This window comes from Sebastes umbrosus, chromosome 8 (assembly GCF_015220745.1).
Source record: "Sebastes umbrosus isolate fSebUmb1 chromosome 8, fSebUmb1.pri, whole genome shotgun sequence".
In the NCBI taxonomy this organism is placed as follows: Eukaryota; Metazoa; Chordata; class Actinopteri; order Perciformes; family Sebastidae; genus Sebastes; species Sebastes umbrosus.
Window position 1 is genome coordinate 16,418,083 of NC_051276.1, and position 22,999 is coordinate 16,441,081.

General features: G+C 40.4%; 3 protein-coding genes across 5 annotated transcripts; 1 reads left to right on the forward strand and 2 right to left on the reverse strand.

Moving 5' to 3' along the window:
- On the reverse strand, window positions 1-4,308 carry aldh3b2 (aldehyde dehydrogenase 3 family, member B2). Its single transcript, XM_037779124.1, has 11 exons — window positions 4,281-4,308; window positions 3,328-3,518; window positions 2,697-2,892; window positions 2,471-2,581; window positions 2,095-2,215; window positions 1,920-2,005; window positions 1,546-1,627; window positions 1,083-1,472; window positions 820-986; window positions 626-725; window positions 1-532 (listed from the first exon to the last, which is right to left on the reverse strand). Exons 2-11 carry the CDS (start codon window positions 3,381-3,383, stop codon window positions 333-335), a joined length of 1,509 nt encoding a protein of 502 aa, XP_037635052.1. The 5' UTR covers window positions 3,384-3,518; window positions 4,281-4,308; the 3' UTR covers window positions 1-332.
- Window positions 4,309-4,978: 670 nt separating this feature from the next.
- ube3b (ubiquitin protein ligase E3B) lies at window positions 4,979-16,045 on the reverse strand. 3 transcript variants are annotated; one of them, XR_005207918.1, is made up of 28 exons: window positions 15,592-16,042; window positions 13,881-14,049; window positions 13,651-13,768; window positions 13,405-13,464; window positions 13,205-13,309; window positions 13,018-13,114; window positions 12,826-12,911; window positions 12,603-12,685; window positions 12,397-12,502; window positions 12,175-12,295; window positions 11,890-12,067; window positions 11,316-11,482; window positions 11,010-11,177; window positions 10,752-10,923; window positions 10,553-10,671; window positions 10,345-10,459; window positions 10,138-10,237; window positions 9,936-10,055; window positions 9,667-9,843; window positions 9,453-9,563; window positions 9,224-9,361; window positions 9,070-9,135; window positions 8,929-8,987; window positions 8,606-8,788; window positions 8,263-8,374; window positions 7,321-7,413; window positions 5,602-7,226; window positions 4,979-5,281 (listed from the first exon to the last, which is right to left on the reverse strand). XR_005207918.1 is itself a non-coding variant. In XM_037778256.1 (27 exons), the coding sequence occupies exons 2-27, from the start codon at window positions 14,039-14,041 to the stop codon at window positions 7,035-7,037; spliced, it is 3,207 nt and encodes a 1,068-aa protein (XP_037634184.1). In that variant the 5' UTR covers window positions 14,042-14,049; window positions 15,638-16,045; the 3' UTR covers window positions 4,979-7,034. The 3 variants fall into 3 exon arrangements, 2 of the variants coding, with proteins under 2 accessions (XP_037634184.1, XP_037634183.1); XM_037778256.1 differs by having other exon boundaries at window positions 4,979-7,226; window positions 15,638-16,045; XM_037778255.1 differs by having other exon boundaries at window positions 4,979-7,226.
- Window positions 16,046-17,379: 1,334 nt separating this feature from the next.
- Window positions 17,380-22,433, forward strand: kctd10 (potassium channel tetramerization domain containing 10). The gene is made up of 7 exons (XM_037778290.1): window positions 17,380-17,485; window positions 20,289-20,502; window positions 20,607-20,776; window positions 21,463-21,549; window positions 21,649-21,701; window positions 21,832-22,027; window positions 22,151-22,433. The coding sequence occupies exons 1-7, from the start codon at window positions 17,483-17,485 to the stop codon at window positions 22,367-22,369; spliced, it is 942 nt and encodes a 313-aa protein (XP_037634218.1). The 5' UTR covers window positions 17,380-17,482; the 3' UTR covers window positions 22,370-22,433.
- The last annotated feature ends 566 nt before the right edge of the window (window positions 22,434-22,999 follow it).

Here is a 22,999-nt window from a genome sequence, read left to right on the forward strand (position 1 = left end):
TACCTCTTGGTTATTTAATTTTGCACAGGTAATGTTTCATCCATCACATACATTTAGTTGAGTTGGTGTACAGTTATGGCACTGCAGCAGATACATTTTAAATACTGGCAAGCATCTCTTTTTCTTGTTGATTTTATAATTATCATCACCCAGAGACTGAACAGCTGCTATGTATATTGCTCTTCCTCTGTTAGATGCAGCTGCACCCCAGTAGGTTTTGTCCTCATCTATTTTTAATACACTAACAAAACATTTGCATGTCAGGACTGTCGCTGACTTAGGGGGCATTCGGCTTTCTTCCAGCATGGCTCGGTTATCACCCTCCCACACGATCACAGGATCTGGCACCAGCCCTGGCTCTTCTGGGACAGGGTACTGGCCCATGTCATTAGAGACAGATTGCGGTCCTCGTAGGGCGGATAACGCAGATAGGTTACACACTCAAACCGTGTGCCTCTTAGCAGGCATGATTTCCTGTGAGAGAAAGTGTCAAAGCTGTAGCGGCCGTGGTAGGAACCCATTCCACTGGCACCTGTCAAAAAAGTGATGGGAGAGTTGATATGGGTAATTTTATTCCACCACTATGTTTGGCATAATTTGTACTCTGCTGCTGCGACTGACTTACCAACTCCACCGAAAGGCAGGGCCACCATCAGAGTTTGCAGGACGCCGTCATTGGAGCAAAAGCTTCCACTAGAGGTCTCACTCATTAGCCTCGAGATGACCTGCATTGTCAGAAAGGCCAGCCCCGTGATCAGAATACACATCAGCTGCACCAGGCTCGTACAATGAATGTCTTAACTTGAATCTGTCACGTACCTTGCTGTTGCTGGAATATGCGTACACACAGAGGGGTTTGCCTTGCTTATTAATGAAGGCAATTGCTTCATCCATGTCGTTTACAGTCAGAACAGGAAGAACTGGGCCAAAAACGTCCTGTTGCATGATGGGATCTGATTCTGCTACCTCTGTCAAAATCGTTGGGGCTTCAGACAGAAAAAAAACAAGTTAACAACATGTTAAATGTAATGGTTAAATGTAATGCATATGACACAGTTTGCTTTGTTTCAGAGGATGCTTACCGATATATTTCTCTGCTTCTATCACTTGCCCACCGACAGCCACCTTGCCAGATCTCCACAGCATGTCTCTCGTACGGTTGAAGATCTCTAGATTGACCATGCGGCCGTAGCTGCGTGACTCTCTGGGGTCAGAGCCGTAGAACTGCATCAGGATGCACTTCAGGGCCTGCACAAGCCGTGTTTGGACGTCCGTGTGGCACAGGATGTAGTCAGGAGCCACCATGCTCTGTCCGGCATTGTGGAAACGTGCCCAGGCGATGCGCTGCGCGGTGGTGATGATGTCACAGTTTTGGTCCACATAACACGGGTTCTTGCTACCCAAAATCAGGGTGACGGGCGTGAGTGTGCGAGCTGCAGCTTGAGCAATTCTGCTTCCCTCCTCCCTGCTACCTATAGGGTTCGACAGACATCCTTAATAACTTATCACTATATAATCACGAAACAATTTTATAGGTAGCTTTACCTGTAAAGAAGACGTGGTCAAATTTAAGTTCCACAACTTCAGGCAAGTCACTCGTGCCTGCAAGAATCCCATGGAAGCATTCCTTGAGGAAAACGAGAATTTTAGATCAGATTATTACATTTTTACTGTTGCATTATAGGTCCTTCCTGCCAATCAATATACAGTGTACACTATGTGATAACCCAGAATCATAGTTTGATTCTGGGTTATCACTCAAATGAGTGGAATAAAAATCTAGGGCTACCTATTCCATCAAAGTATATACTAAGCATTTAGTCAACCAGGCGATATCTGAGCAAAAAGACCCACAAAAAGTCACCCTTTGCTTCAAGACAAAAAAGGTCTGCTGTCCTCCCTGCTGTGTAATTACTCACATTGTCCAAGTAGAAGGGGACGAGACGATGAAGGAGCTCTGCTGTGTGAGAGGTGCACTCAGAGGGGCCGATGATTGCACAGTTTCCTACACAAATTAATAAAGTATCATCAGCAAGCCTGTGTGAGGACAACTAGAATCACACTGATTAAATGAGTGTCTTTGAGTGTGTGCACCTGCTGCGATGGCCCCCACCAGCGGCACCAGACACGTCTGGACAGGACTGCACCAGGTCCCCATTATGAACACCACCCCCAGCGGCTCACTGACCATCAGACACTCGTCCAGCGTGGTGGACTACACCAATCAGACAAGCTCGATATTAGGTTAACAGAACTCTCATGAGTGAAAGTTTACCAGTGCACATGTTGACTCACAAAAAGGGCAAGGAAACTTAAGTTTTAATCTGCTTTGGCGGGGCCGGCACAATACTTTTCTTTGTGGTAGCGAGACGGAATGTTCTCTCCAAAAAGGTTGTGTGGGCTAAATTGTGAATAATCCCAATAATATTAATAAGATGTTATTGGGGGGAAAAGGGGGCAACAGTCTCACCAGGTTTCTTTCCACATGCTGCGGCTGCATCCACTTCTTAAGGTTGATGATGGCATGAAGTGCCTCATTCTTGATGAGAATCAGCTCTGACACAACTGTCTCAAACCTTGGCTGGTTAAAAAAAATACAGACATTACTAATTGGAACATTATGTCAATTCTCATTGTCATAGTCTGGTGTTTTTTTTACAAACACAGCTGCTGTAGGTGACTGCCTCACCCCTCACCTTATGAAGGTCCCTTCCAAGAGCATCCACAAAGTCACACTCATGTTCCTCCAGCATCCGCACCAGCGCCTCCAGCTGAGATAGTCTGAAGCCCTCCTTCAGGGTGCGACCAGCTTGGAAGGCGACCCGCGCCCTCTTCAGCAGATCCACACACTCCAGAGGGTATGTCTTCAGACAGGGCTCCCCCAGCCTGGTCCTGAAACAGCAGCCACTCATTTAGACACCACAGGGCAATAAAACACATCCTCACATCCACAGTTTATCACTATAGATACCTTCTGCATGTTAACCGGCCATTCCTCTGACAAGCATAGCACGCCTTTAATTTCCCAGTCATGTTTATTCCAGTCTCCACTGCTGCTGGACTTTGTCTGAATGGAGTTAGTGTGCAGTTAAGCCAATGCACAATGCAGTGAAAGCCCCACTGGCAGGCAGGGAGGATAGTGGAAATCCTAAAGTCCAGCCAATCAGGTGATGCACATACACTAAAGCTGGAGTCTAAAGATCTTTAACCCAGCCTCACTCCAAGGCATCATATAGGCCTAGAGGTAGAGGTAGGCCTATCTCTTCAACTGACAGCATGAAACATTCATATTAAAAAAAGTACATTAAAGTGAATATTTAAAGTTACCTTCGCAGCGTTTTGAACCATCGGGATGGAGAAGGACTCGGCGGACTGCTGGTCATGTCTGCTCTGCAGGTTCAGGTGGAGGTTCAGGTGGAGGTTCAAGGGAAAGAGTTGTGGAAGTTCCCCCAATAACAGCACTGTTCACTTCATGAAGAGTCATGCAGTAATAATTCAACTGATTAAAGTGCAGGGACCTGAGCACAATGGAGGATATGACTCAGACGTGCGCATTTAGACCATAATCCACCAGAAAATGTGGAGTTAGTTAAATTCTCAATCCCACAGGCTCCTGGTAATGTTGCAAACGGGGTTGGCTGTCACTCAGCAGCCTGACAACAACACACTGCAGTCACGCGCCGATCCACACTGGTAGACTCAGCAGGTGTTTGTAATCAACCAATTAAATGTAAAGAATTGAATTCCAGTGCTTTGAGAGGGAAAAACACTCATTGTGTTGTGAATGATTCAAAGTAAATGATTTTATAATACTGGTGTACATGATTTAACATTACAGGTGGGGGGAAAGTATCTTACACATGGACAAATCTTACATGGGAATCTAATTTTGTACACACACAACACACTCCATACTGTGCAGCCAGTCTTAAAGACACTTTAAAGGGGAACTACACACATTTTCAATTATTCCTATGGTCTAAGACAGTCTAAAATTATTATAAACATAAACAACTCTCCTCCCAAATCCAAAAAAAATAGAGTGCTAAAACTCAAAACTGTGATGTCATAGGGGATAAAGTGTGGAGCTGCTCCATAGACAATGAATTGGCATTCATTCATCATTCAGTTGTGCTTAGCTTCAGGGTGGAGCTAAGCACAACTGAAGACTGAATAAGACATTTTCTGGCAACCAAAAGGGTTATAATTAACTTTCATGAACTAAAAAAACACACTGTGAAAGGGTTAAAGTTCGAAGAAAATACAAACAACTCCCAGACCGGACAACGCCGTGGTAGTGACCTGTCAATCACAAGGTAGACAAGCCCTAAAGCATCCCCTGTTTTATGGTCTATTTGACTCTAAATGGGACCATAATTTACTAAATGAACATCATGCTGTATTGAAGAAGACTTGAAACTAGCGATTGAGACCATAAACTCATGTTTACAATGTTTACTGAGGTAATAAATCAAGTGAGAAGTAGGGTCATTTTTCTCATAGACTTCTATACAATCAGACTTCTTTTTGCAACCAGAGGAGTCGCCCCCTGCTGGCTATTAGAAAGAATGCAAGTTAAAGACACTTCCACATTGGCTTCACTTTTCAGAACCCAGAGTTGCCCACTGGTTATAGACGACACTGAGAGCAGCCAGGGGAACGTTCTGAGTATAAAGGAACATTTTCTGTTTCACAACTGAGAACACTACAATAGAATAAAGCTCATTTGGGTATAAAAAAACCAAAAACATTCTGTGGGTCCACAAAATCAGTCTCCCATTCATTGTCTATGGAGCAGCTCCAGACTTTATATGACATCACAAGTTAGAGACTTCTCTGGTTTCTGGCTTTGGGAGAGAGTAGCTCATTTTCACAAATATTGATTGAACCTTATTAGGCCATAGAAATAACATATTAGAATTCTTCATTTTGGTGGTGTTCCCCTTTAAGAAGAGATGAAAACTTTCAGAAGGATGAAAACATTTCCAGGATCATTTTTATTCATATTTTTTGTACTAAAAGAGCGGATAGTCAAAGGTCATCATCAGCATTCCACTGGTACACTTAAAGTCTAGCCTACTCTTGACATCATTTTAAAACAGATGAGAAACCTCATCACCAGACAGACAAGCTTGTGAGGTATCTCTCATCTCTCTCACACGCCAACACACACTTGAGTGTAGCATGTCGTGTGAATCCATTCGCAGCGTTTCCACTTCTTGCTGGAACAGATTGAAAGGAGGAGAGCGGGAGCGAGATCCTCCGGACTGATTTGTCAGATCTGAAAATAGTTTAATCTCATTAGTATGCTGCAGGTTAATTCAATATAACCAGTGTTATATATAATTATAATCACTTATTTTGAAGTTAATGGCCATACTAGTTAGAAACATGGCAATAATTACCAGTATGTTCTATAGTTTGTGGTATCCATACTCATTCATGACAGAAAACAATTTTTTTGCATAATAAAGAACATAGTAAAGATTTGCTATTTTCTTTCTTTGAAAGTAGAAGTCCTCTTTCTAGTAACTTCCTCAGCTATATGATCTAATTGAACCCTGTGTAAAGTAATATTTAGGCTGATAAGGTAGCATTCACCCTTGTCCCTTTTCGGCAACATTTCCATCCAAGGGAGCAAAAGATCAAGCAGTCACATTTGGTTGACGAACCAGTCCATGACATCATGTTGAGAGGTTTTTAAACCTCCAATTCTTTTTCCGCATGGCTCAAAAAATCCACAGAGATCAGAGAGCATTGTAGTAAAAACCTCCTCAGTTATTGTTGTTGCTGTTACTGCAGTGGTAGTAGTGGTTGGGTTTCTGCAATTCTATTGTTAGTCGGAGCAGAGATTAAGTCCAGGTACATAGCCCCCATAGTTTCTATGGCTTGTTTCCGATATACGTGGTTATTAGTTACAATTGGATTACAGTCAGACATGTGAGAGCAAAGGGGGGTGGCATTATATGAGGCACTCAACGTTATTCAAAGGTATGGTGAGAAATCTTCAGTTTTACTAGTATTAAGTACGAAGACTCATCATTGATTAACTTTGCTCTTCATTTTTTTGGAGTGGAGGTCAAGCACAGATGTGTGACAATGAATATCTGTATCTGCTTTACTGGGCAGATACAAACAGAGCCCGAACATTTCCAGTTTCTTTTTTTTACTCAAAAGTAAAATGCTACAGCAAGGACATCTTTTCTAAATCAAACAACAGTTGGATTTTTTTTTTTGTGTCGAGAAATGCTGCTGCTTCGCCAGAACTGAGGCAGATGTTCAAATGAGAACATAAAAAACCTAACGTCTCTCTCAGGTGACTGCAGAGTCTTTTAGTGGGGAGAAATGGAGCGAGGTCTAAATGATTTTCTTCGAAATGGGACAATAATGTAATAAACACAGGATCACTACTGTGAGCCACTCCTCCTTCATGGAGGTTAAACACAAGACATTGATTTGTCTTCCATTTATAAAAGATGCATTATGTTCGGCAAAACATTTTAAGACTCGTCCAATATCAGCTTAAAGTTGCTCGGATAATGGAGTCCAAGCTTGTAAGTATATTAACAATGCATCACTTGGTTTCACTCGATGGAGTCGACCACGTGTCTAATGGCTTGCATTGCATCTGTATTGCTTTCCAGTTCGCCTAAAATGGGAGTGTTAGATCCAAGTGTGATTCTGTTAAGCCTGAGAAACAGAGATGTAGCCACTGCATATCTGTATTTCATCAAGTTAAATACACCACATATTGAATTTTGGGAGTGGCAAAGGGAGATGCTAAAAATTGGATTGTGCTGCAGAGACAGCATCCCCTTCGATGTGAGGGGGGGGGGAGGAGGCTGAAGTAGAGCAGAGCTCATCCAGTTTTAAAAAGAGACAAAAGGAGAGTTTGTAGGTCCTTCATGTGTCCCCTTTTCTTTAGGTGATGCCCCTTTGACTTGACAGCCTCCAGTCCGGGTATGCCGAGCCTCTCGTTCAGCTCAGGCTGCTCAACACAACCCTCCTGTGACGATTGTCCTGATGCAATGGAGTTAGGAGAGCTCAAAGCCTGTGTTCATACTGATAGCGTAGCGCAGCTTGTCGCGCAAGATGCTCTTCTTGCTGTAATTGGGCAACTTGAGCAGGTTGAAGCATGTTGATGAAGTGGGGAGTCGACCACCGGGCTCCTTCTTGCGGATTGTGAAAAAGCCCCTAAGAACACTGCCAAGGGTGTCTCCGGTGTCCTAGATGCAGGAAATGCTCTGTTAGTACAAACATAACACATGTATGTGTAACAACTTTTAAGCTGCATCAATCTACTCCTTTTTTTACTCTTACCTGATCATCTGAAACTTCCACACAACGGATGGAGAAAGGTGGTTTGAGGTAGGCAAAACCTAGAAGAGGCGGCCTAGAGCAGCTGGTAACAAACTGTGAAACCACACACAAGAATAAATGAGACAATGATAAACCACTTGGGGGGTGAAATTAAAGGGCTGGTCCATATGCGTTCTGCAGTGAAGTAGGTTACCAAAGCAAGCTAATCAATAAGATTATGAAAAATGTGAATGCTAGCACTGGCTGAGTCAACATTGGATGTGCTGAATTTGGAAATAACTGATTTTTTGAAGTATGTATACTCCTGCGTTCTGTGAGGTAAAATTGTAAAACTGTTTTTATGAATGGAGTCTGGTGGCTTTGAAGAGAGCAATATTCAGTTCCCCATCAGAAAGGACTGTCTTACGGCGAGGTAAAGCAGCTGTGGACAGGAGCAGCAGAGAAACGTATTTTAGCCACATAAAAAAATCAATATCAGTTAAAAGTACGCTATATTTGGGCGGCTGGTTAGCTCAGTCGGTAGAGCGAGCGCCCATGTATCACCAAGGCTCTGTCCCTTGCAGCGGTGGACCCGGGTTCGAATCCGGCCTGTGGTCCTTTCCGCATGTCAATTCTCTCTCTCCCCCTTTCAACACTGTCCTATCAATAAAATGCTTAAAAAATGCCCCCAAAAAAATAACATAAAAAAAAAAAAAAAATTACGCTATATTTAAAATACTTTCACCGCTTTACCTCGCCATCAGACAGCCCTTTCCGACGGGGAATGAAGCCATTATATTGCTGTCTTCAAGACCAGAACAGACTCCATTTGCAATGTACTTTGACCAAAATTTGAATTTTTGGATTTGAATACATAAGGAACACCACTGGGAAGCTAAAAACTCAAAAATAATGGACCCGCCCTTTAACAGCTTTTGGCTGTGACAGTTAAAAACACTTTACTTTAAGGAACATGGCCCTCTCTTCAGCAGTGAAGTCACTGGACAGGATGTCCCATAGCCAGATGATGACACGATGGCTGCTGTGAAAACCTCCATAGTAGACCGTGTGTTTCCTGAGAGAGAGAGAGGAGAAGATGATAAGGATGAGCATCTCTGTGAACAGGAGGCGTAGATGAAGTAAAAAGTCTGTTGCACCTCTAACAAAGTGTTTGACTACTGAATTAACAGAAAAGGCCTGCTAGATCTGGGGCACATTTATTGAGGAAACATCCATTACAATGAGTACAACTGTAAAGAAGAAGAATTAAGTCTGCTCATTAAAAGATGTCTGAAATGTCACATACTTGAGGTCATCCAGATCAATCTCAGCATTGTCTCCTGAGACAAGGCGCTGAACCTCAGGCGTGGAAAACATGTGCAGCCACTCAGAGTTAATGATGCTGCGGAAGCCCCGAATGAAACCCGCTGTTTGCTCCTTAATCTGCGTGTGCATCCGAAAGTGGGCCATGAGGTGGATGTAGCTGATCCTGCAGGAAATGGTAGAGTTTAGGTCAGAGTTAGACAGTGATTTCTATTGAGTTCACAACAATCAGAAAAAGGAAAAAACATTTTCAATTTAGAATTGGTCAGTATCCTATTTTATTTGATTGGATATAAATTTGCATACTTGTTTTCGTTGGTGACTGGCATGGTTTTCCCCCCAGGTATCAACTCATGACAGACGAGCTGTAAGCGAAGATACAAAGTAGCTTTTCACTTTTGAATTTCATGTATTTGGTATCATATCGTCCACATTTTCTGTTCTTACCTGCCCCATAACATCCTCATCATAGGATAGCGACAGTCCCAGATCCCCTACATCTCCGTCATAGCGCTGCAAAAACAATTAAAATGAAAAATGTGAGACAGAAATGTGAGAAATCAGTGAAAAACAAAATTGTTCAAGTGTAATTCTAGCCGACCTTGATGGACGTGAGGTTCTTGTAAAACTCAGAGTCCAGCGAGGGCAGCTCATCGATGGAGCTGTAGAAAGTGGTGTGGTGGTGACCCAAGACTTGACTGAGGAAGAAGGAGGCAAAAGGGACGTCCACAACGATGCCCTGAGCACACAGAAGTCACAGTCACACGTTCACCCAAGATTACCAAACACAGTGTTCAGAGTGAGATCAACAAATCAATCAGCAAATATACCTCATATATGGCTTTCCCGAGCATCTTCCCCACAAACTCAAACAGCTGCAAATGGTTCTCATGGATGTAAGATGTGGGTGAAGGATACAGCCTCTCATTTCCGCTTGTAGTCTGTGGAAAATAAATATCACATCATACAAAACAGTAAAATGAAAGTCAGCAGCAGAAAGTGTGATGATTAAAAAAAAGGGGGCTTTCTAATTGCTTGATTTACCTTGAACAGGTTGAGAGCAGGATTGAACACTTTCTTAATGATCTCCTCTAGAAACTCTTTGAACACACCGTCCTGATCGATACCAGCCTCGTCTACTCCAAGGTCGTTGACAAACTTCACCCGAATGACGCCTTTTATGGAATTTGGCGGTAATCTGCGGAGCTGGTCATACCCATCCTTAGAAAGGGGAAATAGTAAGTGTTATAATGGAAAAACTGACACCGACATGTTTGCTCTTCTTCAAAAAATCTGATCTGTTGACTGCATACCTCTAACATCCGTGAGCGTCGAATGGTAATATGGGTGACATGTGGTGAAGCAGAGCTTGTTTCTACCAATCCTAAACTTTCTTTTTCCTTCGTGACGATGTTCCTGAACAGCAGCACCCTCTGAAATGAGAAGGAAGGTAAATATACGACTAAAAATGAAAACGACACTCTGCCGGTAAAAGAAAGGATCCTTTCCACTCACGTTTTTATGAGGAATGACATGTGGGATGTACTGCAGTAAAAGCTGGGCTCTTCTCTTGCCTTTCTCCAGCTCTTGGAACAACAGGCTGGGCTTCAGGTCCCTGAACACAACACCACAAAAGAGGTAAAGGTGAGCTTTTAAATGTGATCACAAAGCAGAAACAGAAGGTGTATAGGATATTAACAGCTTTTCAGTGTTTGTATTTACTTGCGCAGCCAGTGGTCATCAGGGGTGAATCGCCGCCTGCAGTCCCGCTCATAAAGCACCATCAACCAGCCATGAACACTGTGGAACAACTCCAGTTTCTCTCCCTTTGCATTTTCTATTAAATATACACAACAGCTTTTTCAGTAACGAAATAGATCTTTTCAATCATCATCATAACTGTCAAGATTCAGTGAGGTCACACACTCACCTAAGATGCCATCCCATACCATCTTGTACACAAACGTGTTCAGAAATGAAGAGATGGTGAGGAGTTCCTCGATCTTGAAAGATGTTTGTTCTTCATAGACTTCAATGTCATCCAGGATTCTGTAACACATTAACAGCGTGTCATAAAAATGTTGTTGCTACGTGGGGCATTTTATACACAACACAGTAAAAATCATTACGTGATGAGGTGCCGTGAGCAGTCGCAAAAGAGCATGAGCATAGCCAGGAGCTGCTTGGACTCTTCGGTGTCATTGTTCAGACACTCCATGAAGAGTTTGAGGCCTCCCTGAGGACCGAGCTCACAGATGAAGGCCCACAGTTTGGGCAAAAGGTCATCAAGATGTGTTAGACCTGCAGAGAATGCACAGTGAGAGACTGTTTTTACAAAATACGGTATGTTTATTTGACATAAAAAACTGTAAGATTGTGGTACTGACCGGTGAGTATCTGGAGTCGTATTTGCGTTAGTGTTGACAGAGCCGTCTGGTAGAGCACACAGATGCTGCACACCTTCTGAACTTCAGCCGAGTCGACTCGCTTCCCTCCGACTGGTTTCAGGATGTTCCGCACAGAGGCCGATTTCTGAAACGCTCGCTTGAAGAGGTCTGTCAAAACACAGACACAACACACCGGGGATGCAAAGAACCTTCAGTGACCCCGTAAAAACCTCTTCTTCAAACTCAACAGACTGTGCTTAAATTGTTAGAATACAATATAAGAATGGGTTTGGGTTTATGACTCACTTTTAACTGGTAGATTGTTTTGTGACGTGCTCGGTTGCGGGGGTGGGGGAGTGGGCTCCTGACTCTCCAGCTTTTTGGAGAGGACGTCACTGAAGAGCGTCCGAATGACATTAACACCCCACAGGTACTGAAGCTGTTTAGTGACCAGCGGCATCGACTCGTTCAGACTACAGAGAACAAGAGGCAGAGGGGAGACAAAGTCAAGTGTACATATCTAGCATTCTGTTTTTAACAAAGGAAAAGTGAGAATCAATACAAGTCAATCTGTTATTTCACAGTGCACAAATCAAAGCGTACAAAATTAAAAAAAAAGAATTAGCTGAGGGGCATGTACGAAGGAGTGAATTTATCTTTTTCATCTCAAGAGGTGCCACAAGGGAATCACAGACTTTGATGCTGTTGGCTTGTGAAAGCACCCTTAGAAATGAAAATGTTAATGTTTGCTTTTAAAGGACCTCAAACCTTTCCTCTGTTTGCATATTTCGGGTCTCCTGGGAACCCCTTTTCTATGCAGATTTCTGGTGAATATTAAGTTATTGGATTAAGTCAAGCAAATATAACATATTTCACTGACCCGTAGTCTACAGTTTGGGAGAACCAGCCCAGGACAGGGTGCCAGTGGGTGAGGTTGGACTTCTTTTGGGATACATATCTCTGGCAGTACGACAGCATGTCAGTCAGGTCCTTCACAAAATGGTTGTTCTCCTCTTCAAGGACTTTCTCGTTAAGGTAGCCCAAGTGAATCAGGTTGCCTATTAAACATGAGACAGATGCAGTCACAACAGTACAATTAACAGTCCACAGGACACACAATGATTCTCCCTGCACAGCTAGCACATATTTATTCAAAATGCTATACCAAGTAAGCAGAGTGTGTGGCTCCCCTCCAGACACACACAGATGTCCAAACACTGTTCTTCCCGGCTGAGAAACAGAATGAACTTCCGCAGCAGATCATGCGTCTGGACGGACGCCATACACTGTTGAGACAGAGCAGATGTTATAACCTACTCTCTAATAATAGTTCAAATTATTATACACAGTACCACTATGCAACAACAACATGTGACGAGGCTTTTACCTCTGGAGTAAGCACACTGAGGTGGGATACGACGGCTGGAACTGACATGATGTGAAGGAGGAATGATCTTAGCAGGTTGTCGGAGAAGTGAGCAGCAATGACTGGCCTGGAAAATATCAGATTTTGTTAAAAGGACAGACTGTAAATAAAATCACAAAAACACAAAGCTACTGGATATAACCAAATTATTACCAGCTCCAGCTCACCTTAACGACAAAGAGAAGATGGCTGTTAGAGTGCCTTTGGAAAGAGACGGTTTAGACCGAGCCAAGCCATTGGTCAGCAAGATCTAAACAAGAAAAGTGAAGATGACACACAATGTGATTTTTTATTAAATTGACAGCTGGCATTGAAGAAAAAGAAAAGGTGTCACAGGACTTAATTGACTCTTTTGATAAAACTGAAAAAGTGTGAGCTGTAATACTGAACCTGTAGTATTGAGTAGAATCCCTTTTGATTGAGATGGCCCATGATATTTTCACAAATCCTCATCAAAGCGGGTCTGAGAGCTTCTCCTATAATAATGAGCAGAATCTATTACATTTTTCTCTGCAGAAAGCATGTCCTGCAATAACAAAAGATAAGTTTATAACAACAACATCAGCGTGACTCAAGACTCACCCTTCCCTCGGACTATCCGCCAGTTTGACGTGTCGGTGAAGGTCACCAGCATGGTGAGGTACAGCGTTACCAATTTATTGTCCTGAAGTATGTCAGGCTGCATATGACAAAACAGACAGCGATAAGCACAATTAAAGTCATAAAATGAATATCAAAACACATTTTCCAGCATCGAATCAAGACTAACCTTTAAATGTTTCAGTAGTTGACAGCAGACCCAAAGCACTTCTTTTATCTGTCTGAGCCAAGGAATGGTGAGGTCTTTGGAGAGAGCCAAGGAAACATACCAGACCTGGGGGACGAATGTGAGAACAGTCACTGAGACAAAAATCCCATTTAAAGAATGTTTGGTATATTGATGGTATAAGGCAGCATATGCACACTCACTTTAGGTTCATTTTCAACCTCCATGCTGGCAAGAATTGCACGGCAGAGCTTCTCAAACCTCTGAGGAATGTACAAAATACAGTCGTTTGAGACACACATCTGAAGACAAGTGTATAAACTACTACTGTTATGTTTACAACAGTCTCTCAATAGTGTCCACAAAGGTAAGCATTAACAACATTATTATGACAGTGTACTAATGATTGTTATTAACGTATTGACCTAAACTGTAGGTGTGCAACTCACCATCTTATCCTCTTGGCGATATACGAATAGTAATTTCCTAGCAATTTTGAAAATTGAAAGTGCATTTCTTTTTGATGTCCCCGTTTCAGAAGCTTGAAAATAGTCATCAACCTCTTTCCTGGTGAGACAACAAACAGAAAATATACAAAGCCAACATGAACATGATGAAACCAAATATGTATTATTTTACTAATGATGTTCATAGCAAACATTTAAGATTAAGAGACTACCGTATTTGCTTCTGGATCCTGCAGCGACAGAGGAATCTCCTGACCAGGGCTTGGATGAGGATTGCTGATTTCTCCTTGTCCTTGTGTCCTTTCCTTTCCTCCCTGGCCTGCCTGGCTTTGTCCAGGAACTCGGACTTGGAGCTTTGAGTTACACTAAACATTGTGCACCCTGGAAAAGAAGAACCCACTTACTATATGATATTCCTCTCACGACATGCAAGGAAATAAAATACCTTGGCCATTTTCTCACTGATGACTGGAATGATGACAGAGATATCTATCGACAGTGCTGTAAACTATATGCTCAGACAAATATGTTGCTTCGTAAGTTCAGTATGTGTTCTGTAAATGTAAAATGTTCATTATTTAGAGCTTTCTGCATGCCTTTGTACACAGCTCATCTTTGGTTTAGCTACAAGAAAAATAGTTTGCGAAGGCTCATAGTGCCTTACAATGATGCAATGAGGTTGTTGCTTCAGGTTCCCAGATGGCATAGTGCCAGTCAACTGTTTGTGTCCTGTGGTATTCCTACATGTTTTGCACTTTTAAGACATTTGATGTATAATTTTATTTGTCGTTTGGATGAGCCAGAGAACAGCATCATAGAGGCTTTAACCAGCCCGAGGAAGAGCTGCACTACTCCAGGCTCTTGAGGTGTTTAAAGAAACATGGTATGTCCACAAAAACCGTCATCAACTTCTACCGGTCCACAATAGAAAGCATCTTAACTGGATGCATACTGGTATGGTTTGGCAACATTACATCATATGACCACAAACTCCTGATGAGGACAGTGAAAACAGCATCTAAAATTATTGGATCACCGTTACCACAGTTACAGGACATTTTCACCACTCACTGCAAGAAGAAAGCACTTTGTATCATGCAGGACACAAGTCATCCAGCATATATACTCTCTTCTCTCATCTCCCTTCATGGAAGCGCCTACAGAGCATCAGAGCTTGGAGCTCTCGCTTCAGAGACAGTTTTCACCCTCAGATGGTCAGACTACTGAACAGTACCACTAAATGTATGCAGAGCTGTGGATTGTTTTATGGATGTTTTAGTTTTTTAAATAATTTTATTCTAAGCTATTATCTTATTTATTGTAGTATTTATCAACTATACTATTTATAGATTTTAAGGGCTGAGACTGAGCCAGGGTAAAATGCATTTCACTGTACACTGTACTTTTAAATGCATATGACAAATAAACTTGAAACTTGAAAACACTGGCGAGATAGCCTATACATATGAATTGAATGATGGCCTGCTGTGGTCTTATCTTGTATGTTTTTTTGTTTCTTTTTCTTTTCTTTTATTGCTATGGACCCTCCTGTGTGTCTGAAATAAAGTTTGAATACACACTAATCATCCACATGCTTGTATTGACTCTCACCAGCAGAATGAGAAACAGTTTTCTTTCCACCAGGCCATCAGACTTTTAAATATATAATTCATACACCTTCTCACACAAAAATATATCTTATACTACATATACTGTATATGTTCTTAATATGTCCTTGTACAAAGTATTTCCTTTTATAATTGTAATGTAAATGTAATATAACTTATTATTTTAATGGAGCTTCCCAGCAAAAAGTATTTCAATCTTGATTCTTGAATTGTTGACAGTGTCTTTCTATGTGACTGTGATAATAAAGCATCCCAACAACACACATTACATCACATAGTTCTTGAGTGAACTCACCTTTGTTATTCCTCAAAAGAAGATATTGTCTGGCCTTTAGGCTCTCCTGGCTCTAGCTATACCTCCTCAGTCATTTGGTTGTCCTTGAGATATCCGAGCGGGAGGAAAAGCCAAACGTAAAGGTGGAAGACTTAACTTGCCATCTCTGGAGCCAACAGGGCGACACAGAGAAGATGGAGCTGTGATAGTTACAGCTAGCTCACAGGGCTAGTTCACCGCTGATCGACCTGATCCTCCCTCTCTGACACTCTTTTCACATTCATCTAGCGGTATTTATCATCACTGAAGGGTTAGGTTTGATGCTGTATTAATGACAAGCTGAAGAACACGGTGGACATATCGTTTCCAAATGTAAACAATGAGAGAGGAGAGCCGTACGTTGACTGCAGCCATTAATCCCCTGTGTCGCACTAAAATGCGTCCGGGTAGTGCTTGTGTATATGTATAAAAATCGTTATATGAGAGTATTTATTTTATATATAGGAGGGCTAAGGTGTGGCAAACTATCTTTGTTCGTGTTGTAACAACAACAGTTTTTTTTCTTGCTGGTGGATAAAAGCTTTCGTGCAGTGCGTTGGGGTGGGTGGCGGAGGGGGGGACTGTTATCACGGTGACACCTTCAACAGCGGAAGTGTGCAGGTTAATGTCATTTTTTATTTTTATTTATTTATTTTTATTTTATTTATTTTTTCCTTTGTCGAGGCAAAATTATCTGGCCAAGCTATAATTTACAATTCAAAATTCTTGTAAAATGCACTGTATCTACAAAGAAAAAAAGAAAAAATACTGTCAGAAATCTTATATCTGGCTGATGTGCAATGTCTGCAATGAAGGAAGTTAATAAACACAGCATGAAAATCAAACCTTGTCCAGCTGATATGTGAACGTGTGACCTTTTATCGAGGCAAAATTCTCTGGCCAAGCTGTAATGTACAATTCAACACGATCACTTCAGGTGAGGCAGATTATGGAACAAGTTTCAAAGTAAACAGAGAAGTGAAAAGTAGAAATGTTAAAAAAAATATGATCTTCCTTTGGCCTCCTTACTCCTGTAAATGTGCTTGAGAAACCTTTTAGGAGGCACAGCAAAAATGGAGTCAACTTTTATAATAAATACTTATGGTAACAGTGCTGTAAAATGCTTTGTTTTGCTAGTTAAATTGAAAAACAACCTTTGTCTCCAGTTTTGGTGTATATTTTGGGTAACACTTTGGGTAATTGCAATTGAATTCAGAGAAAAGGGGAGGACACATACTTAAACAATCCAAAGAATTAAAATAAAATGAAGTAAATACAATAAATAAATAACTGTTTTTTTGTTTTTATAACTGTTTTAATTATGTCTTAATGTTCATTTGCACTTTGTCGCAATGTTCTTGAACGTTTATGTAAAGCACTTTGAATTGCCCTGTTACTGAAATGTAATATACAAATAAAGCTGCCTTTTAATCTTGTGTGTTATACTCTATTTTAGCCTCTATCCTATATTTAATTTTTAGCTTGTTTTTATTTTCTAATCTTTAATGTTTTTATGTTTTTATAACTGTTTTAATTTTGTCTTAATGTTCTTGAATGTTTATGTAAAGCACTTTGAATTGCCCTGTTGCTGAAATGTGCTATACAAATAAAGCTGCCTTGCCTTACAATGCCTTAATGTTTGTAAATTAATTTTCTTCAATAAAAAAAACAAAAAAAACGTATGTCTCAGTTTCCCTCACCTTTAACTCTGTAACATTGAACAACAACAGTGTTATTATCTGTCCCTTTAAACAGAGCAGAGCGAGCAGCGTTGACGTCATCTTTATAAGTGCGCAGCGCTGCACCGGAAGGAAGTGGGTGTTAGCTGACTGACGTTAGCAAAGCTACAATTATAAAGTCTGCTGCGGCTTCTATGGTAAATATACTCCTGTTTTTATCAAAAAACTATCACAAACACACGTCTACCGTTATATAGAGAAAGATGTTTTAATAGTCTGTATCATTATATGTGTATCTTTTGGCCAGATGTTTGATAATAAAGGTAACTTTAGTTAATGCTAACGAGCTAGCTAGCTCATTTGAGCTAGCTGGCTAAAATCAAATTACCAGCTGCTATAGCTGCTGATTGAGGGATGAGGTTTAGTGTTTAGCTCTACACAGGGAAAAAAGACGTCGTACAAACGTAATAACACTTATTTGCGTTTAGAAAAAGGATAGTAAAAGTCTGTAGTGCTGACTTTGAGGTGTCTCTGCACTTTTCCAGCTTTTCTTAGCTTTATCATGCCTGAACATAAATACTATGAAAATATACATTTCTCCTGTATCTGTAACTGTAACTGTATCTGTAACTGTATCTGTAACTGTATTTAGAGTATGAAAGACCCCAGGACATATAGCTACAGTTCTTTTGTTTCCCATTGACGATAATTATATGAAGAAAAACATATTTCCATATAATATATTGGCAGAAAACCCATTATATTAATACAATTATTGTCCCATCCTTTATGACTTTATGGCTTTTATTTAGTATTTAGTATTGCTAAAGCTCTGAAGTGTCAGAGTCCAGGGTCAGAAAAAAATACATGAGTCTTTTTGCAAATTAAAAAAGATTAGAATAGTGATATAGTATATATACTTTATTCTTAATGTCAACAAATCTCATAATACCAACAATACATTTCTTCCTACTAACTTACCTGATATAGCTTGTTCCTCTGAGCCATAAACCTCTACTGTTGTCTAAATACTTATAAATGAGTTGTAACATGTTCCTTCATCACAAGGAACTTTTTCCAGCTATTCCTTAGCTTTATTATGGCTGCCTGAACATAAATACTAACTAACTAAAAGATACACTTCTCCTCAAGCTGTGTTAAGAGTATGAAAGACCCCAGGACATAAAGCTACAGTTCTTTAGTTTCCCATTGACATATTGTAAATGCATGGCAATCATTCTATGAAGAAAAACATATTTTAATGTAACATAGTGGCAGAAAACCCATTATATTAATAAGATAATTGTGACTTTATGGCTTTTATTTAGTAACAATTTAACAGTATTGCTAAAGCTCTGAAGTATCAGAGTCCAGGGTCAGAAAAAAATACATGAGTCTTTTTGCAAATTAAAAAAAAGATTAGAATGGTGATATAGTATATATACTTTTTTCTTAATGTCAACAAATCTCATAATACCAACAATACATTTCTTCTTACTAACTTACCTGATATAGCTTATTCCTCTGAGCCATAAACCTCTGCTGTTGTCTAAATACTTATAAATGAGATGTAACATGTTCCTTCATCACAAGGAACTTTTTCCAGCTTTTTCTTAGCTTTATTATGGCTGCCTGAACATAAATACTAACTAACTAAAAGATACACTTCTCCTCAAACTGTATTAAGAGTATGAAAGACCCCAGGACATACATTCTATGAAGAAAAACATTTTTCATATAATAATAATCTTTATTTGTATAGCACCTTTCTAAACACAGTTTCAAAGTGCTTGCACAGATACAATGAAATACAGACAAAATAAAAACAACAATAAAAGAACAAAACATAAAGAGCAAATAATGAGAAAACTAAAACCCGTAACCAGTGGTATCAAAACAATAAGTTACTACACATAAGCCAAAAGAAGACAATATAAGGTGTGGGGAAAAGGTGCACCAAGCTGTTGCCTTACGGAGTTAAACAGCCTTTTTATAGAAATGGGTTTTTAGAAGAGATTTAAAATTGGTAGTAGAGTTAGATAACCTGAGGTCCTGAGGTAGGCTGTTCCACAGTCTAGGGGCATTGATGGCAAAGGCCCTGTCACCCTTAGTCACCAGCCTACACCTGGGTACAACCAGTAGAGCCAAGTCAGAGGACATCAGGTTACGCGATGGCACATAGGGTGTAAGGAGCTCAGTGATGTAGCCTGGTGCCAAACCATGCAGAGCTTTAACAGTTAATAATAAAATCTTAAAATCAATATATATAATATTATGTATAATATATGTATAACATATTGGCAGAAAACAGATTATATTAATAAGATAATTATCCCAGCCTTTATGACTTTATGGCTTTTATTTAGTATCTTAACAGTACAGCTCTCTCAGAGTCCAGAGTCAGAAAAAAATACATGAGTCTTTTTGCAAATTAAAAAAGATTTGAATGGTGTTATAGTATATATATTTTTTTCTTAATGTCAACAGATCTCATAATACCAACAATAAATTTCTTCTTACTAACTGCATAACAAAAGCCTGATATAGCTTATTCCTCTGAGCCATAAACCTCTACTGTTGTCTAAATACTTATAAATGAGATGTAACATGTTCCTTCATCACAATTAACGTGGATACATTTATTCTGAGTCAATCTCACATATACACTGTCCTGCTGCCATAAATACTAATATTTAAAATGAAACTCGATACTAGTGGCCTGATTTAAAATAATTACATGTTTAGTAACATCAAATGGGCTTTGAGCTGAGTGCCACAGATGGGTTAGGGAAGTCAGAAACACATTGCTGGCTTTGGTAAAAAAAACAAACAATAATATTAAAAAATAGTATAGAATAACACCCTTAAAAAAGATCTACCAACATTAACATGGACATGTGTGTTAATAATCTGTTTCCACTCAGTGCCTTAAATTTAAATAATCCAGTGACATGCCAGGCCTGATCCATTTGTACTCTGTTTTACGTTCTTCTGTCCCAGGAAGAGATGTCAGGAGAGAGTGTGGTGAGCTCGGCAGTGCCGGCAGCTACGACCCGGACTACATCCTTCAAGGGCTCCAGCCCTAGCTCTAAATATGTGAAGTTAAATGTGGGTGGGGCACTGTACTACACTACAATGCAGACACTAACCAAACAGGACACGATGCTCAAAGCCATGTTCAGTGGCAGGATGGAGGTCCTCACAGACAGTGAAGGTGAGCTGTTGGTGAAAATGTTTAAATTATATGCAGGGCTTATGTCAGCCCTGCGCTAGCCATGATCTATTACTAACTAATGTTTCACCATTTCATATCCATAGGTTGGATCTTGATTGACCGCTGTGGGAAACATTTTGGAACAATCCTTAACTACCTTAGAGACGGGGCGGTGCCACTCCCAGACAGCCGACGGGAAACCGAGGAACTGCTAGCTGAGGCCAAGTATTACCTCGTCCAAGGCCTAGCTGATGAATGCACAGCTGCCTTACAGGTACCATCACCACAGAGGGCTGTCAGTTAGGCAGGGCAATATATTAATACGTCATCTATCATCATATCATCCGAATTTTTCTTAAATTAACTCCACAGAATAATTACTAAATCATATTTCTTTGAAATCATTTCTGAAATTCCTTAGCATTTCACTTAAAAATTAGAGTTTCAATTAAGTTTTGATGAAAAATTAAGTTTAAATATTTAATTTCAGCGAACTGCACTTTATATCAGACCAATTTTGTCTAGTTAAATTTTTTTAACCATACTGTTTCTCCCACTATTCATAATAGATAGGTCTCATTATTTGAGTTTTGTGTCCATTTGTTTTCTTTAAAACATTCAAAAAATCCAATTTATCTTATTTTGAATATTTAAAATGTATCAATGGGTAAGAAAATCAAATGTACAAAAATACATATCTCATACTGTTGTTTTGTTTTGTTTTCAACTACTATGAGGGACATAAAATCTGTACGAAAATAATTTAAAAGTAATCTGCTTGGAAAAATCGAAAGAACATCGAGCCTTAGTTATTGTTGGGTTTCATGTTCTTCATCCTCTTTGCTACTCTGTTCCACCAGGTGGCATCGTTCCTCTTATTATATACTGAATGTTCCAGTTTTGCAGGTGGACCTTTTTTGATAGAAAAAAAATAAAAAATAAGCCATGTTTTTCTTCCAGAACAAAGAAACATATGAACCCCTTTGTAAAGTGCCTCTGATGACCTCATCTAAGGAAGAGCAGAAGCTTATTGCAACCTCGAATAAGGTAAGATATGTGTTTTTTTTGTTTATATAATGTACTGAATTTCTAATGTCCATTGTCAGGAGAGATTGTCATTTAGATTTTTCTTCTGTGTCTTCACAGCCTACTGTCAAACTGCTGTATAACCGAAGCAACAACAAATATTCATATACCAGGTGAGTCCTCTTCTACTGATATCAGGAGCTAGCGTGTCTAATTAAAGAAGAAACACAATGTGGTGAAATAATGGAAGTTGTCTTAATCAATGACAATCAATAATCCTGTAATGCTTTTTCCCCCCTCCAGCAATTCTGATGACAACATGCTGAAAAATATTGAGCTGTTTGACAAGCTGTCATTGCGGTTCAACGGTCGGGTTCTCTTCATCAAAGACGTGATTGGCGATGAGATCTGTTGTTGGTCATTTTATGGCCAGGGGCGTAAGATTGCTGAAGTGTGCTGCACCTCCATTGTTTATGCCACAGAAAAGAAGCAGACAAAGGTAAATTTGTATTTGTAATATTCCCACTCTGAAGAGTTCTTTGCTCTTTTGTAAGCATAGAGCTACAGTATGTTGTTTAAATATCTCTCTAATCTCTTGTGTAACACTCTACTTCACTGCTAGGTGGAGTTCCCTGAGGCCAGAATCTATGAGGAGACCCTTAACATCCTCCTGTACGAGTCCCACGATGGGAGGGGTCCAGACAATGCCCTGCTGGAGGCCACAGGGGGCGCTGCAGGACGATCTCACCATCTGGATGAGGACGAGGAGCGAGACCGAATTGAGCGAGTTCGTAGGATTCACATCAAACGACCCGATGACCGCACACACCACCACCAGTGACCTTTCTCCTTCGACCCGTCAGCCTGTGTCTCTGACCCTGGACAGTCTTTGCACCACGCTTGTGCCTTACATCACCCAACGCCTCTCTGTCTCACTTCTCACTTTTACTTTACCAGCTTTTTCTCCAGGAGACTACTATGAGATGCGTGTCATACAGTTTGTAGTGGTGAAGTGATTTTGTGTTTGTTTGTGTTGTCGTCTTCATTATGTGGTCTGACAGGAAGTAGTGTTTTGTTCTCTGTTTGTTGGTCACAATAACTTCTATCACTGTTTTCTGCTAGTGTGCAGGAGCCCATAGACACGAGTGTTTGCATTCAGCACTGCAGGTGACTGCAGTTTTACCTGAGTGTGTGAAAACCATAGACTGTTTATAAAGATGGACGACATGTCTCCGCTTCCTCCCACTGTACAGAAGTGAAGCCAAAATATCCCGGATACGGGAGCTGCAATCTTGAGATTTTGACGTCATTTGGAGCCCGAGTCTGCGCAGTAGTGATCGGGCGGTGGACCTGCCCGAATCTATCACGAGCCGAGCAAGGCCGCAGCTTGTTAGCGAGAGAGAATCACAGCTGCCAATCATGATGTCTCAGCCCCTTTTTATAGCATCAAATAACCAATTAAAACCAAACT